Source organism: Hyaena hyaena, unplaced genomic scaffold (assembly GCF_003009895.1).
Source record: "Hyaena hyaena isolate Hyena2069 unplaced genomic scaffold, ASM300989v1 scaffold_77, whole genome shotgun sequence".
Lineage (NCBI taxonomy): Eukaryota > Metazoa > Chordata > Mammalia > Carnivora > Hyaenidae > Hyaena > Hyaena hyaena.
Window position 1 is genome coordinate 1,120,596 of NW_024080708.1, and position 17,594 is coordinate 1,138,189.

The following is a 17,594-nucleotide window of genomic DNA, read 5'->3' on the forward strand; positions in this document are numbered from 1 at the left end:
GAATATATTCCATTATATATACACGCCACATCTTTATCCATTCATCCACTGGCGGACATTTGGGTTGTTTCCATTATCTTGGCTATTGTGAATAATGCTATAGTAAACATGGGAGTGCAGATACCTTTTTGATGTCCTGTTTTCATTTCCTTTGGACATATACCCAGAAGTGGGATTGCTGAATCATAGAAAAGTTGTGTTGTTAACTTTTTATGCAACGTCCATACTGTTTTCAGTAGTCGCTGCGCCAATTTACATCCCCACTAAGAGTACACAAAGCTTCCCTTTTCTCCACATCCTCTTGTCTCCACATCTAACACTTGTTATCTCTTGTCTTTTTGATGATAGCCATCCTGACAGGTGTGATGTGATAGTTCTTTGTGGTTTTAATTTGCATTTCCCTGATGATGCGTGATGTTGAGTCCCTTTTCATGTGCCTATTGGCCATCTGCATGTCTTCTTCGGAAAAATGTTTATTTGGTTCCTCTGCCCATTTTTTTTAAGTTTTTAAAATTTATTTTGAGAATGTGCGTGTGTGTGTGTGTGTGTGTGTGTGTGTGTGTGTGTGTAGGAGAGGGGCAGAGAGATTTCCAAGCAGGCTCCGCACCATCAGCACAGAGCTTGACACAGGACTCAAACTCACGAACCATGAGATCATGATCTGATCTGAAACCAAGAGCTAGGTGCTTTACTAACTGAGCCACCCATGTGCCCCCTCTACCCACTTTTTAAATCTTGCCGTTTTCCCCACAGAGTTTTGACTGTTTCTTAATCAGGCTCAGTTACTTTTCTGAGATCCTAATAGCACTCCTTCTAGCCAGATGATCATCTCTAGTCATTTCTTGTTTTTCCTTTGATAGCTGGCTCATCGTGAGCTAAGATGCACAGGTAATGTGAAACAGCACTTGAGGTTTTTTTTTTAAGGAGTTCTTTCCTCATGTCATTGTACACATAAATGTTGTCTTTTATTGCAGATTGAAATCAAAAAAGATAGACGTGTTCTTCAGAGAAAAAGGAAATTTGTAAGTATTCTTGAAAAATTCTAACTTTGTACTTTTATCAGCTTTTGGGGAGAATTAAGTTTTAACAATACTAACAGGCATCTTGACTCATTCATTCTGTAGTAGAAAAACCCTGCCAGTCTTGATATTTGTCTTAAAAAGGCAGTATTTGGAGAAGTAAAATGGGAAAACTTTTTACCCTGTACAACTTCTAAACTTTAGACCATCATCACTCATTTATAAAAGGGGATGCAATAATTGAGATCTAAGTAAAATCTTTTAATTTGAATGACACCAAAACATGGACTCACAGATTAGAGTTCTACTTCTGACTGTTTAGGCTTACAGGCTATTGAGTCTTTGACAAGCTGTCTTGCTTCCCTTTGCCTAAATTTCCTCATCTGTAATGAGGTTCATTATTACTGATGAAACTAGACATGTAGTAGTATATACCTTCCCTAATCAATTAAAGCTTATTCTAGTTACTGTTTCTCAAAACAGATTTAAATATATTTCTGATTTTCAGATTGTAAGTATTAGTCCTGTCCTTCACTGGAGTATCTACTCTAGACCATAGCATGGAATCAAAGAAATATAGCAGAGCACTTAAAATTAAAATCATAGTGTTTGACTCTTGGACGTTGAAAATTACCTAGTCCAGCATTTCCCAAACATTGATTTTCAGACAAACACTGGTCAGTGAAGAGTTTTTACTAGTCCACAGTGAAGGGAGGAAAGTAAGGACAATGGTTATTTGTTTCTTAAAGCTAAACTCTTCCCGTTTACATGATTACTTATTATTATAAGATCTGTCCATCTAGTTAGGGGGCATTAAATACATTCTATCTTCTCTGAAATAATGGTGATAACAAATGGTAGGGTTTTTTTTTAAATGTCCATACCTGCCCGCCCCCCAAGGCAGCTGTGTTATTCCTCTTACCATCTTTTGTTTTTGTTTTTAAAACTTTTACTGGCCTGTGATATCTAAAAACAAGAACCCAGCTTTCTCATTTTACAGATGAGGAAACAGACAATAGGTTATTTAATTTGTTCTAGGACTTACAGTTCAGCAAGTTGCTGAACCAGGACCCAAACCCTGTATATGATACTGCCTCTCTTGTATTTCTGGCCTTTTTGTGAAGTGCTCTAATTATAATAGGTTGTAAACTTGAAATAGAAGAGCTGGTAGCTCTTACATGCCAATAAGTATTTTTGAAGTGCAAGTGTAAAGAAATTCAAGACTTGATGTTCTTGTACAGCTCAGTGCTAAAGTCTAACAATTATTAGCTTCCATTAGAAAAACCTTAAACGTAGCCAGAGGGTTTCATAAGCAGACCTGAATTTGCTGTATCTGAATTCAGCTACTTAGCATGCTATCCTGTGATTGATCGAAGAAGTAAGATATCATTGAGGTTAGTGTTTCCTTTGGGAAATAGACTGTGGTTCCATTGTGAGGGCAATAGCATCCAGACTTCTATAGTTAATTTATTTATCTACAGAGAGTCTGTTTTCTTCCCTCCCTTCCTCCCTCTCTCCCTCCCTCTTTCTTTTCTCTCACACTCTCTCACTCACAGACACACACACACACACACCCACACCCACACACCCTGCAAACATACATAAACATTTATAGCAGTCGGCCTACAGCCCATCTAGATATGTAAGACAAAAAAAAAAAAAAAACTTCCACGTCAAAGAGTAGGAGTTGCCAAAAGCATTAGCAGAAGCATATGGCCAGTTGTGTTCAGGAGTGTGTACAGGTACTTGGGAATGTCTTTGACACTTTAAAGACTCGTCTTCAATTGGCAGAGCTTGGCCTTGCCTATCCCAAAACACACTTCAAAACAGAAATACTGAATTCCCTTTCCCTCCCTCCCTCACTGTAGTGAAGCAAAAATGGACCAGGTAAACAAATGAATGTGAAGAGAGGAGAATGGAAAGTATTCCTCATCCCTAGTATGGAGGAGACATTGACTCTATGAGTACTTTTCCATAGCTCCTTGTATTGAGCTTCATAAATACATGCTTTAGTTAGCAATTCTTTAATTTCTAAAAATGCGAGGCACCCCCATAATGAAACGTTAAGAATAAACATACATTTTGAATGATCTGCTGTCACAGGAATACCTGTGCCCTTCTAGTGCTAATATTTGCAAGTTGACTGAATGGCTATAGGATTTTAGTCTTCAACAGATTGATCAGTCTTTGAGATCTTTTATTAGCCTCACTTATAAAAGTATATTTAATACTGAAGAGCAGAGTGAGATTTAAAAAAAAAACAGCATCATCCAGTTTCACATGGTGGCCATGGGGCTGAATTTTAGTGACTTACTTGGCCGTTTTGTAAGAAATGGTTTAAGATTACATTGTTGCATAATTTTTAACAGTATAAAGTACTGGGTAACAACATTAACAAAGAGCTAACCTGTTAGACTGGCTCCTCTAGCAAATGTGGAGGGTAGGTCATGTGGCAAAAAAGGTATTGTTGCAAAATTCTCCCTGGTACACAAAGTTATTACTATGGGAAGTATTATTGCTGGTCACAGATTTTTTTTTTGTATCTATCCAAAAAAACCCTACACTTTGTATTACTTTATTTTTAGTAAGTACGTAGCACGACAGGAGATGTAGTCTGTGTACCTCTCACTTGGAGGAAATACATTTATTATAGCTGCAAGTTAATTTTTTAAAAATTATTTAATGTTTATTTTCTTGGTGGGGGGTGGGGAAGAGAACCAGAGAGAGGGAGACACAGAATCCGAAGCAGGCTCCAGGCTCTGAGTTGTCAGCACAGAGCCCGACATGGGGCTCAAATTCACGAGCCGTGAGATCATGACCTGAGCCGAAGTTCGACGCTCGACCGACTGAGCCATCCAGGTCCCCTAATTTTAAAGTGAAGTTCTGTAACCCAATTATTTTTGATTAGCTTCTGTTAAAACCATAACTTTGTTCCTTTGGAGAAAAAATTACCTAGGTAATAGAAGACTTTACAGACAAAATTAAAGGCTACACCACACTGCAATGGTGCCCCCTAATTTAGCAACAAAGTTTTGTTTACAGGGATCTATAGCAGTTAATCTTCAGCAGTAGCTGCAAAACATTGAAATGGGCACTGTGCTGTCTACTACCCCTTTATGGCACTGAACCCTTTTTTTATGTCTCTAAACACATACCTCTTGGAACTTAGTTTTTCTCCCTTTTTCTGGATGTCTGATAAAGTTGGATGGTAACATTATGTCTTATCAGTATGTGGCCATTACTAGCATGGTTTATCCTCACGATTCCTTAAATGTCAGCTTTGGAGGAAATCCATACAACCAACTCCTGACTTTTGAAAGGTTCGTATTTAAAAATCAAGTGTATGGTGATCACTTAAAATGAGGAATAGATATATATTTACACAATGTATGTGAAGTGTGTAGGCAGCAACATTGGCTCCCAGATCTCATTTCAACACATTAGATCACCTTATTTCAACACATATAGATAGGATCCCAATTATAAGATCCTATGACCTAGAAAAAACATAATCTGATGCATGCCGGGGATGTTCTTAAGGCATTATGGGAGGGAGCTTTTACTGCAGTGTGAAAGAGCATCTTCAACATGGCAGCTGAGGTGCTTTCTTTGCTGGGAAAAGCTGGGAAGAGACTGGCAGGATGGCGACTTCAGGAGTTAATAACTCTCCAGGTGATGAAGTAGAGAGGCTGGGTTAATCTTGTTAGAGACGCACCCTAAGATCAGCTGTAGTTGTGAGACGCTGCTGGTCAAAAATAGCTTGCTAGGTACAGGTGCAGTGTGTTGGGATAGGACATGTATATGTTTACCCCTAGGTTTTTGTTTCTGTTTTGCTTTTTCAGTTTTCAAATGTATTCTTCTAATTGCTGTGTATTGAGTTTAAAGCTTGGTTGTACAGATATGCCATATTGATTAGACTGGTCAGTCAATTTGAATCAGGTGAGACTTACAAGGGGCTGATGAATATGTATTTCACATGATGATTCAGTCTTGCAGACTAACAGCAAAAGATCCTACTAGCTATTCTTTTAATGCCTTTTATTTTCTTAAAACAGTAATATTTTTAAAGTTTTACTATTAAAATATTAAGTGAATTCTGTTGTACTATAGCTCCTGTAAAGTTTGATTTCATTAACCAAATGCAGCTATTCTTTTAACATTGTATTTGAGCTTTCTCCTGTATGTTAATATCGTTCGGAACTTTTTAAAGAGTGTGTAAAAGAAAATAGAATTTTAATAAAAGCACTCCACCCCTTTACATAAAGTCTTGGTGATGCAACATCTGTGTAGAAATATGATCTTTTAAAGAGCCACAGGTACGCTTTATCTATTTAATGTCTTGGAGCTTTTTAAATTGTTTCTTGATTTAATGTTTAGTGGATACAGCTACTCCTTTTCAGAAGGCACATTATTTCTTGATTTGGTATTTAAATTGTCCTAAAATAATGTGTGACTTGAAAATGTGATTTCTTCAAGTAGCACTCACACAGTTCATTGTTGGTTTTCAAACTGATGCCTTTTACATTTTGATAAGGTCCTGTGCAAGGACAGATGAAATAAATTTGTCCTTATTGTGTGTTTCAGCTTGGCAAACGCATGAATTTTTACTTGGTTTACTCCGTTTTCTCAAACTTCTGAAAAAAAAAGTCTTGGCATTAATCAACCAGTGTATGAGATTTTCTCTTTCATTTTTAAATTGATGTTGTGTCACATGCTTCTGGGGGAGATGATTTCTTCTTTTAAATTCAGATTTTAATCAATATGTAGTATGTGTTTACTTTGCATACTAAAGCTTAAATGTATCACTAATGCTTTTGTGTTTTAACTTAACTATCTCAGAACATTTGAAGTAACTGGAATGAAATACTTAACATTAAACTTGACCCCAGGACAAAAAATAAAAGAAAATTTTATCTGATTTTCCACTAAGACTTATAGGACTTACTAGATGCCCCAAGGGCTTCCTCCCCACCCCCCATAAAAATGCCTTAGGATGTAGGACAGGTCAGTGCTCAAAATTGCTGCCAGAATTTCTTCATACACAAGGTTTGTCACTCTCACCTATTTGGATTATACCAGTATGACCAGGGTCACCAATAGTATAGCTGAAAGCAGAGACTTTAAAATCTATTAGAGCTGGGTCAGAATCCCTACTTTGCCGTGTCACCTTGGGCATATTATCTCTCCGAGACTGTTACTATCGTCAGTAAAATGAGGGAACTGCCTCAAAGGGGTTTTCTGAAGGATTAAATGAGATAATGCATCTGAAGGATTGAGCACAGTGCCTAGCCCATAGGAAATGCTCAATATGTGGTTATTAATGTGATTTCTGTGTGGAATGGTAAACAGCAGCAGGAACAGTGAACAGTTTTGTGACTGAAAAGGATGGCCTGCCCTTTCGTGGCGGCCATAGAAATGAATTACTTAACTTCAAGGAAGCACAGCTGAGAATTCATGTCCTGATGGTAGGGCAGCAGTATCACTCTTCGTACATGGAAGGAGAGCATACCTTTGTGAAAGGCAGTGGTGAAAAAGCACATAGTACCAATTGTGTAGCCTTCATGCTTTTCTTTATTTTTAAGTTTATTTCCTTAAAGAGAGTGATCTGGGGAGGGGGGGGAGAGAGAGAGAGAGAAAGAGAGAGAGAGAGAGAGAGAAAATCCCGAGTAGGCTCCACACTGCCAGCGTGGAGCCCCATGCCTGGCTTGAACTCAAGAACTGTGAGATCATGACCTGAGCCAAAATCTAGAGTCTTACCTGACTGAGCCACCCAGGCACCCCAAGCCTTCAGGCTTTTATAGCATCAGTCTTTCACTTCTGTGCAACAAGCAGATTTTCAGGTTTCATATATATTTATATGAATATAAGTATACATATATATATATATATATATTTAAAGAGAGCATAAGCAGTGGAGAGTGAGAGAGAGAAAGAACGAGAATCTTAAGCAGGCTCAACGCCTAGGACGGAGCCCAGTGTGGGGCCCAATCTCATGATAGATCGTGACCTGAGCTGAAATCAAGAGTTTGATGCTTAACTGACCGAGCCACCCAAGCATCCCCATATTTTCTATTTTACGAAGATACCCTCTTGTAGAAGGTTGGCATGGACAAGTGATTTAAAAAGTTGTTTTTAATGTCTGATTTTGAGAGAGAGAGTGAGAGAGCGTGAGTGGGAGTGCAGAGGAGGGGCAGGGAGAGGGAGACACAGAATCCCAAGCAGGCCTCAGGCTCTGAGCTGTCAGCACAGAGCCCGAAGTGGGGCTCAAACTCATGAGCCATGAGATCATAACCTGAGCCAAAGTCAGATGCTTAACCCACTGATTCATTCAGGCGCCCCCATGTTTTTTTCTTTCTTTTTTTAATGTCTTATTTATTTATTTATTATTATTTTTCTAAACGTTTTATTTATTTCTGAGAGAGAGAGAGAGAGACAGTGTGAGCAGGGGAGGGCCAGAGAGAGAGAGAGAGAGAGAGAGAGAGACAGCGTGAGCAGGGGAGGGCCAGAGGGAGAGGGAGACACAGACTGAAACAGGCACCAGGCTCTGAGCTAGCTGTCAGCACAGAGCCCGACACGGGGCTCGAACCCACGAACCGTGAGATCATGACCTGAGCTGAAGTCGGATGCTTAACCGACTGAGCCACCCAGGCGCCCCATGTCTTAATTTATTTTTAAGAGAGAGATTTTTCTTTTTTAAAGATGACTAAGTTCGGTGGCCTTCAGGTTGTGGTCCTTGCATAACTTTTACTTTATTATTTTAGAGCAGTTCCATGTATGTTCTTATTTTTTAACAAATCATTTAACCCCTAATGCATGGAAGGACTGCTGTAGTCCTTGAGGGTTCAGCAGCAAACTGTAAACCTGCCTCATGGAGCTTATGTTCTAATGGGGATGGCAATGACAAATATAAAAATGAAAAGATAATAGTGGTGATATGTGCTAAGGAGAAAAAGAGCGAGAAAGGGGACTGTGCATGTTGGGGTGCAATTTTTGGATGGCTGGAGAAGGTGATATTTGAGTAAAGACAAAAAGGTAGTGAGAGAATAAGCTATGCAGGCATCTTGGGAGAACATTCCAGGCAGAGAAAATAGTATGTACAAAGGCCCTGAGGCAGGGTCATGCCTGTTGTGTTCCAGAAACAGCAAGGAACAGGTAGAACTATAGCAGAATGAGGCAGGGGAAAGCATAGGAGAAGTCATAAATTTAAGAGATAGGAGAAAGATCACATAATCTCGTTGGGCAGAGGGGGGACTGAGGGGATCATTTGGGGATCTTTTGAAAGGTTTTGAGCAGAGCAGTGCCACAATCTACCTTACATTTGCATGGGAGCACCCTGGCTGCTGGGTTTAGAATATGCTATAGAAGTGGAAGCAGGGAGATCAGAGGGGCAAACACATTTATTCAGGTGAGATGATAGTGGCTGAAACCAGGACAGTAGCAGTGGAAGTAGCGAGAAGCAGTTCAGCTGGGTATGTGTCTTATCTGTATAGCTGGTAGGATTTGCTGTTGATGGGTGTGGAATGTGTGAGAAAGAAGAGTGGAAGTGAATCTCTAAGGGTTTTTTTTTTTTTTTTTGGTGTTGTTGTTTTTTTGGTCAGAGCAGCTGGAATTACGGAGATGGGCATGACTGGGTGGAGCAGGTGTGTGGCCGGTTGATCAGCAGCTCTGCTTTGACCATATTAAGTCTGAGGTACTTAACTGATAGGGATCTGTTGAGGAAAAAAGTTGGATCCACAAATCTGGTGTTCAAGAAAGACCTCCAGGCTAGGGGGCAAAATTTGGAAGTTATCACCGTATATATATGCTATCTGAAGCTATGGGACTCAGTAGGATCCCCCTGGCGTGGGTGGAGAGAAAGAGGAGAGGAAGGGCAGGGACTGAGGGCTGTTGCATTTAGAGGTTAGGGAGATGAGGAAACAGCAGTAAAGAAGACTGAGAAGGAACAGTGAGGGAAGTCAGAAGAAAACCGGAAGAACTGAGGTTTACTGGAAGCCATGTGAAGCAGTTTCAGTCAGGAGCAGAGGGGGCGGCTATGTCAAAGGCTGCTAATGATTTGAGGGAGATGAGGGAGCCTTAACTGACCTTGGGATGTGACACATGGAAATCACCAGGGCCCTCCATCAGAGCAATTGTGTGAATTGGTAGTGGGTAAAAGCCATAGTAGTAGGTTCCAGAGGACATAAAGGGAAAGGACTGGGAGATGTAGGGTATAGGCAACTCTCAAGGAGTCCCAAAGAGAAGATAGGGGGCTGTGGCCAGAGAAGAATGTCTGAGAGAGGGAATGGTTTTTACAGTGAGAGAAATGATAGGCTGTTACAATGCTAATGGAAATGATTCAGTGAAACAGGGAAAATTAATGGGGTGGGTGAGGGGAGAGTCAGTGGAGCAGCACAGCCAGGTCCTTCTCAAATAGACAGGAGTAAGTAAAGGGGACACTCAGCACCGTCCATTTTTTCTCCAGCCAAATTCAGCTGTATGGGTACAGGTACAGACTTCAGTGGAGGATTGGATTCCAACCTGGGTATGGTTTAGCTGATGAAGTACAGCAAAGTAGGAGAGGAGCAAGACACTCGAGAGTGTATTCCAGAGCCTGATTATTATTGCCCATGGAATGTAAGCTGGCCATGGGGAAGGATTCGCCCAACAGTGCCACCAGGTAGATAGTGCAAGCCGTATTCCTGTTTTATACGTGAGCTTATACAGAGATACAGAGCTTTTTTTTTTTTTTAATTTTTTTTAATGTTTTATTTATTTCTAGGAGAGAGAGAGAGAGACAGCGTGAGCAGGGGAGGGTCAGAGAGAGAGGGGGGTCACAGACTGAAACAGGCTCCAGGCTCTGAGCTGGCAGTCAGCACAGAGCCCGACGCAGGCCTGAACCCACGAACCGCGAGATCATGACCTAAGCGAAAGTCGGACGCTTAACCGACTAAGCCACCCAGGCGCCCCAAGAGATACAGAGCTTTTAAGTGAGAGGTCATATGACCTGTTCAGAGTCACACTCAGCAGCACATGTGCGGTGAGACCCAGATCTTCTACCTCGGTTTAACCCATTTACCACCCAGGAACTCAGCCTTTCTCGTCTGCAGAGTATATTTTCCTTTAATACAATAACCAAGGGGTGACTCCTGAGTTGCTAAATCATCGTACACACGTGACTCTTACAGTATAGCTACATGCTAGTGAAGTTGGCTCTGAAAAAAAATGCAGTTTTCCCATTGTCTTAGATCCCAAACATGGAGCAGGATCTTACACCGAAAGCCTTAGGCATCTGCTACACTACTTGCCATTTCTCACATCCATCCTGTGCCCTTCTGCTTCCATCCATTTGCTCATCTGTTTGTTTGTTCCCTCTGATAGGACTGTCCTCATTCTCTGCTCTTTTTCTTTTCCTTTTGAAAACGTACCATCCTTCACACCTACCTCAACTACTATGTTTTTGTGAAATCTTTCCAGCTGGTTCTACTTCCTCCATCTCTTTTTCCCCCCAAACTGGATACAGTCCCCCCCCCCCCTTTGAATATATTTATCCTTTTATTCTTACCGGAGATGTATGTACACACACACACACACACACACTTTTTTAAGTTTATTAGTATTTGTTTTCTTTAGTAATGTCTACACCCAGTGTGGGGCTTGAACTCATGACCCCAGGATCAAGAGTCCACATGTCTTCCAACTGAGCCAGCCTGGTGTCCCTCCTACAGGATATATTACATTCTACATTTTCTATATGTTTGTGAATTGATTTCCCTGCCCCCTACCATATATATAAACACATATGTACATGCATATAAAAGATTGAGCCATGCATGCTTTACTCATCTTTGTTCTAAGGGCTCAGACTTACACAGGGTAGATGTTCTCCTCTTTTCTTGAAGTCAGTTTATCCATAGACCTGGATGTAACTTTGGAAGACCTTTGGCAAGGAAAGATTTTCAGATGACAGGTGACATTGGGCAAAGGCTGGCCAGTGGGCTTGAATGAGCACCAGACCAGGGGACGAGCCCCAGTTGTCACTCATTCACCGACAACATCAGCGGGTCAAACATTCAGCTGAATTTGGGGTTCCAAGGAGTCCTGTCAGGGGCTGTCAATCCTCCCCCCTCCAAGCAGCTCTGTGTTTTGCTTTTATCTATATATGTATTTATATTTTCATGTTCACATAAGATTTTATTCAAATGGATGACCCAGGCCCCCCTCATCACCACCAGAAAGAATTTGAAAATGCCTGGACTAACTGATGTCTTTCTGATCTCTCCTCACCTGAATGTTCTTCGAGGCTTGCCTACTGTGTATATGTGTTGTGTTTTGTTGTGTGTGTGTGTGTGTGTGTGTGTGTGTGTGTGTATGCCAATGTCTCTATGTTATGATTAAGTAGAAGACATTTCCCTATTTCCAAGGCTTAACGCAAATATGTATAAAAGATTTAAAAAAAATGAATAATGTAACTAATCCACTTAGATTATAAACCCTTCAAAAGCTGTCTTCTTTATATATCTTCAGCCCCAAGTCTGACAGTTTCTCACTTGAAGATGAGGTGGTACTCACTAGGGTATAATATCAATTTGGAGACTTTGGAGCGGGGCTTCTGGTACTGTCTCTGAGAATTTATGTATTGAAATAAGTATTGTTGTGTCTTGAATTAATGTCCTTTTGGTACTCCTTTCTACTACCAGTAAGGAATTATTTTTAAAAATTATGTATGTAAATGGATTATCATCTATGACTACCTTTCAAGATTAATAAGAGAGTATTACAGAATATTTGTTCTGCGAAAGAGGTGTCGGGTTTGATTGGATTGAGAACTACCGATCCCTACTGTAGACTTAAGGGCTTAGATGTTTGGAATATTGGTAATATAGTCAAGGATCAAAATGAGTGGTAGACATTTCAAGTGATGTAGGAGGTTAGAAAAAGGCAAGATTATTATGGATTTGAGTCATCATGAAATGGATGATGGAGGATTGTTAGAGGGGGGGATCTTGCATATTGAAGACCAGAAATCATGGTGGACACTTGGCATACTTTGTCTTGAAGAGATGAATGACCAGACTTGTCAGACCGAGGAAGCAATTTCTAGGTAGGATAAATCTCAAAATTTAAAGTCAAAAGGACCCCAGGAAATCATTTAAGCCAGCAGTTCATATAGTTCAGGGTTGGTGTCACCCTTTGGGATTTATGGATGGATTTCAGGGAACTCACAAACCCCGTAAAATCACATATACCAGTTTGCATATCTTAGGTTTATACTCTGCAATTGGATTCTCAAAAGGGCCCGTCACCTCTAGGAAGTAAAGGGCTACGGACCTAGTCTGACTTTAAGCTCAGATAGCTTGTTCGGCCCAAGCTTTCACAGCCAGTTAGTGACAGAGATAGGGACTGAAACCCAGGTCTTTGTACCCATAGTTTCTTGCTCATCTTGCCCCACTCAGTTGCAAGGCATGAACTAAAGCAGAGGCAGGATTAAGCTAACCACTTTACGGTAATTGGTGTAAAAACAAACAACTGTCCTGGGTTCAATAGTCTATTTCCACAAGAGTTGCAGAAGGATGGGTTTATTCAATTTGTCTGCTCGAAGTGAACTGTTATTTTAATTTTTGTAGTTGAAATACACTGCCACTCACCAAAATAGCTTTCTCAGGTGAAGACAAGCTCCCTATGAGTTATGATCATCCCTGAGGCCATTTCTTTCCAATTGGCACTATTTTTCTGACCTGCAGCGGCCTCCGGTTTTCTGTCTGATTCAATCAGGTCAAAATTACTTGGTCTGATTTGTTAGATCCTGCACTACTCATAGCCTGTTTAGCCAACATGTACTCGCTGTATGCCCCAGTCAGGCTAGTGTCCTTCTTACGGGCATCCCCTACTCTCCCAAAGCTCTTTCACTCCTACCCCTGTATCTTCCCATGTGGTTTCTCTGCCCAAAATGCTCTCCATTCCTTTTCCTTCTTTTCCAGATCCCCAACATCAGGTCCAGTTTAAAAGTCTACTATCCACAGAGCTCCCCTTAGTGCCACCAGCCATTCTGCACTTCCTCAAGATGGCTGTTGGCGTGTGATTGTACCACACGCCGCAGCACTTAGGTGTTTCCAGCAGGCTTTTCATTGGAAATGCTTCAGTGTTCATTCTGGTAGTGGGCTTCCAGGAAGTCCGGGGTGGGACTCTGCACACCCTCACCCCCGAGTTCAGCCAGAGCAGTTCCACTTTGCTTGCACGTGTGGAACGTTGACAGGCATGTTTATTTGAAGGAGTGGTTTGTTTCACTGCCCCTCCCCCTCCAAAACGTTTGAAAAATATTAGATGTGTCTTATGTGCAGATGGCCTCATTAGTGGTAACTGGTAATGAGCAAGGGCTGGGTCTTACACTACTTTGGACCTCCTTCCCCCTCCTCCTTCTTCCAGGCACTGGGTGCAATTTTGAGCACAAAATGGACACTTAAGCAGTGACTTTATGATTGTATTGTTCCAATTTGGGGGAGATAATGCATAGCATTATTGTAGAAATTTACCTTAATGAAGAACTCAGAATAGTATCTCTGGGTTGAGCATTGAGAAGTAAGCCTAAACTGGTGGATTTCTCCCTTTGGGATATAAAACCTATTCCTGTTTAAAACTACCTGGCTTACATGTGCATACTTAAGAGCAACCTCATTATTGGCATTCCCGAAGTTTAGCCAAGCTAAAATACCATATCCATGCATTTGTGTATGCACTGAAGTAGTGTCACTCAAGTGACTTGCAGAGTGATAGACAGAATAGGGTATACCTAAAAACCAATAATAATGATAATAAATTGAGAAGTTTATAGAAATAATGATTAAAATGGAAAATACCAGTCTTTCAGACCAGTTATTTCAACTTGCTGTATCAAATCAATTATAAAAACTACTGAAAACCTGAGTATTTAAATCAATGTTGCTATCAACTTGTTAATACTCTTTTGTTTTGTTTTGTTTTTTTTTTTCCTGCTCTCTGCCTGGTTCATTGTCTTCACCTACAGGTGTACTTTATTGTCGGCTTCCAAAGATTACTAACTTTTATCTGTATCATTAAAATTGAACTGCCTTGGCTATACTGCTCCTCTTACCGCTGCTTCCATTATTGCCTTCTTCAGCAAAATAAGGCTTTCTGCAGCCAAAGAATAACAAGAAATAAACACCATTTTAGAAGCCTTGCCACTATGAAACTTAGGCTAAACGTGCTCACCATTATTTTGCTGCCTGTCCACTTGTTAATAACAATATACAGTGCCCTTATATTTATTCCATGGTATTTTCTTACCAATGCCAAGAAGAAAAACGCTATGGCAAAGAGAATAAAAGCTAAGCCCACTTCAGACAAACCTGGAAGTCCATATCGCTCTGTCACGCACTTCGACTCGCTAGCTGTCATAGACATCCCTGGAGCAGACACTCTGGATAAGTTATTTGATCATGCTGTGTCCAAGTTTGGGAAGAAGGACAGCCTTGGGACCAGAGAGATCCTAAGTGAAGAAAATGAAATGCAGCCAAATGGAAAGGTTTTTAAGAAGGTACAGCATTTCTGTGCTTTTTAATTTGTTTTAAGGGGAAGGTATGTTTTTACTTTATCATAAATCAAATGCATGTTAAATATGCTGCCATTCCATTTAAATATGCTGGCCTAACCAATTCTCAGAAGGTGCTCATGGCTTCTGTATATTCACTTAAAGGCAATTTTAGAGCTGTACACTTGGAATAGTATTTTAATTGCTTGTTTGAATATACTGATATTCAGAGAATGTCTCCCCTTAACAGTTAATTCTTGGGAGTTATAAGTGGATGAGCTATCTCGAAGTGAACCGCAGAGTGAATAATTTTGGTAGTGGACTCACTGCATTGGGACTAAAACCAAAGAACACTATTGCCATTTTCTGTGAGACCAGGGCTGAATGGATGATTGCGGCACAGACCTGCTTTAAGTACAACTTCCCTCGTAAGTGCCTTGTGTTTTTGGAGGGGGACAGAAAGGGTTTTAGTAACATGTGGAATTGTCCTATGATCCTATTGTTTTTAAGGTAGTGTTCTTTAGCAGTTTTGCTGCATCATTTATATCCATAAAGCAGTACAGAATGTAGTTAAAAGATATCTGAAGATGCCTGTCAAATTAATTTCTAAGAGCCAGCATGGGAATTAATTGGCAGCTTAATGGATAGAATTTAGGACTTTGCTTTTCAATTGGAAGTGAACTGTGCCTAAAATATTTGGGGCTTGGGTGTGTTTTTTAGGAAGTGACACACAAAATAATGATTAAAACAAAAGTATCATTGCTTAGGATAATTCTAGTTCATTGCTTCACTTCCAGGGCCTCTCATTTCACTTATTCAATTTTACATGTGAAATGAGCACATTAGGTATCTTGGCCAGAAAGTAAAGTTGGGTGTCTTCCTGCTTCACAACCATTTGTTTTTGCCATTGTTCATGAAATTTTTTTTAAAAAATTCTAAGTCCAGAATAGTGCCTGTCGTGTACTAGGCACACAGCTTTTTACTGAATGAAGTAGAACAGTACAGGTGTAGTGTAGGAATCAGGAGTTCGCATTTCAGACCAACAAAAATGAATATGAAATGATCCCCTATGTACCCATCACCCAGCTTCAACAATCAACAACTTGTGAAAAGTGGCCCTTTCTTAACCACGTCACTGTTTTGGTTATGAGCCTAGAGTTGAATTTCCAACCTGGTCTAAGTTTAGCAGATGTCCTTTGATTCTAAATGATCCTGGTTTCAGCTCATATTTCCTTTGTCTGGTAGCTCCTAAAGAATAGATCTCTTTGGCCACCCAGTTAAGGCTAGGAGGTCGCCAATCAGTGTAGACATTGGACCCACTAAAAAAACTCCCTAGAAGGATCAAGAACATGATTCTGACTTGAGATCCTCAGTCTAAAGATTCTCAAGGACTTATCTACTCTTTGATACCATGGCCAATGAACATGTGCATCATAGGTAGTCCTAGGTAGGCGAGCTCTGACCTGAATTAGAAGATCAGCCAGAAACTTACTGGCCTTGAGAATCTTGATTGCCTAATTTTTGAACAGTTGTGGCACCTCCAATATTTCTGGGTTTCTTCGGGTTTACGATGTTAGAATCTTGCAAATTTGTAAGGAAAAGTTGGAGCTACCTAGAAGTTTGAGGCAGTGTTGAAAGGTAATGGTAGAGACTATGAAATGAAATTACATTATACGATGTGTATGCATCCATGAATGTACCTATCACAAAAGGCTGGCTTAAATAATGTACCTCCTAAATGTTTAATGATTTCACATTTGTGCTTATTTTTTTATTATGTAGTTGTGACTTTATATGCCACTCTTGGCAAAGAAGCCGTAGTTCATGGGTTAAATGAATCTGAGGCTACCTACCTGATTACTAGTGTTGAACTTCTGGAAAGTAAACTTAAGGTAAATAAAAATATTTCTTTTAATTCATGGTAGTGTTGTCTGACAGGCCATGAAAATGTCCAATAATTGAGTTTATTGCAGACTCATGTTTAATAGCTGGATCTTTTTTCTGCTTAACAGACTGCATTGTTAGATATCAATTGTGTTAAACATATCATTTATGTGGACAATAAGACTATCAATAAAGCAGAATACCCTGAAGGATTTGAGATTCACAGCATGCAATCAGTAGAAGAGTTGGGATCCAAGCCAGAAAACTGTAAGTAAAGCCGGTAAAACAGATTCATTAATCTATTTAAGGTTTATTGTTTCAGTATGTTAGGGAAGGAAGTAATGCAAGTGAAAATGGTAAACTTATTGCATTAATTTTTTTTTAAATCTTTATCAAGACCATATATGATTAAATGTTTATTTATGTGTGAGAGAGAGCGTATGCACATGTGGGGCAGGGGCAGAGAGAACAGGCGAGCGAGAATCCAAGCAGGCTCCACCCTCTCAGCACAGGGCCTGATGTGGAGTTTGAACTCATGAACTGCCAGATCATGACCTGAGCCAAAATAAAGGGTCAGACGCTTCACGATCTGAGCCACCCAGGCGCCCCTAATGTAAAAATTTTACAAAAGCATCCATCCATAAATAATTAGGGCAAAAAGGCCCTCACAACACATGGTTTGAGAAGCATGACTCTAATGCATCAGATGGCAAATTAAAGCCTGCTGTCTGTTTGTATAAATAAAGCTGGACTGGAATACCATCACAACTTTTTAACGAGTGTCTGTGGCTGAGTAGTTTTGGCAGAGACTGTATGACTCTCAGAGCCCAAAATATTTACTGCCTGGTCCTTTGCAAAAGAGTCTGCTGATCCATGCTCAAGATGGCTGAATATAATCTGTTGGGAAGACCTCTCTGTTTTCCTCCCCCAGTCATTGAGTAAGCAAAGATAGCACTGGAGCTCAGTACCTTTAAGATGATTCCGTATTCCTACCTTCCAGGAACACCTGGGTGGCTCAGTCAGTTGAGCATCCAACACTTGATTTTGAATCAGGTCATGATTCCACAGTTACGGGATCAAGCCCTGCGTCAGGCTCCTTTTTGAGCATGGAGCCTGCTTAAGATTCTCTCTCTCTCTCTCTCTCTCTCTCTCTCTCTCTCTCTCCC

The 17,594-nt window shown here is 40.4% G+C and overlaps 1 protein-coding gene across 3 annotated transcripts in view; it reads left to right on the forward strand.

Annotated features, from left to right (window-relative positions):
- Positions 1 to 974: 974 nt before the first annotated feature.
- Positions 975 to 17,594, forward strand: part of ACSL4 (acyl-CoA synthetase long chain family member 4) — a 55,836-nt gene continuing 39,216 nt past the window's right edge. Inside the window, exons 1-5 of one of the 3 annotated variants that reach the window (XM_039233515.1) lie at positions 975 to 1,022; positions 14,020 to 14,550; positions 14,795 to 14,972; positions 16,327 to 16,436; positions 16,557 to 16,695. In XM_039233515.1, coding sequence (XP_039089446.1) covers positions 14,200 to 14,550; positions 14,795 to 14,972; positions 16,327 to 16,436; positions 16,557 to 16,695 — 778 coding nt within the window. In that variant the 5' untranslated portion in view covers positions 975 to 1,022; positions 14,020 to 14,199. The remainder of the gene's footprint in view (positions 1,023 to 14,019; positions 14,551 to 14,794; positions 14,973 to 16,326; positions 16,437 to 16,556; positions 16,696 to 17,594) is intronic. The other 2 variants (XM_039233516.1, XM_039233517.1) reach the window with 2 other exon arrangements.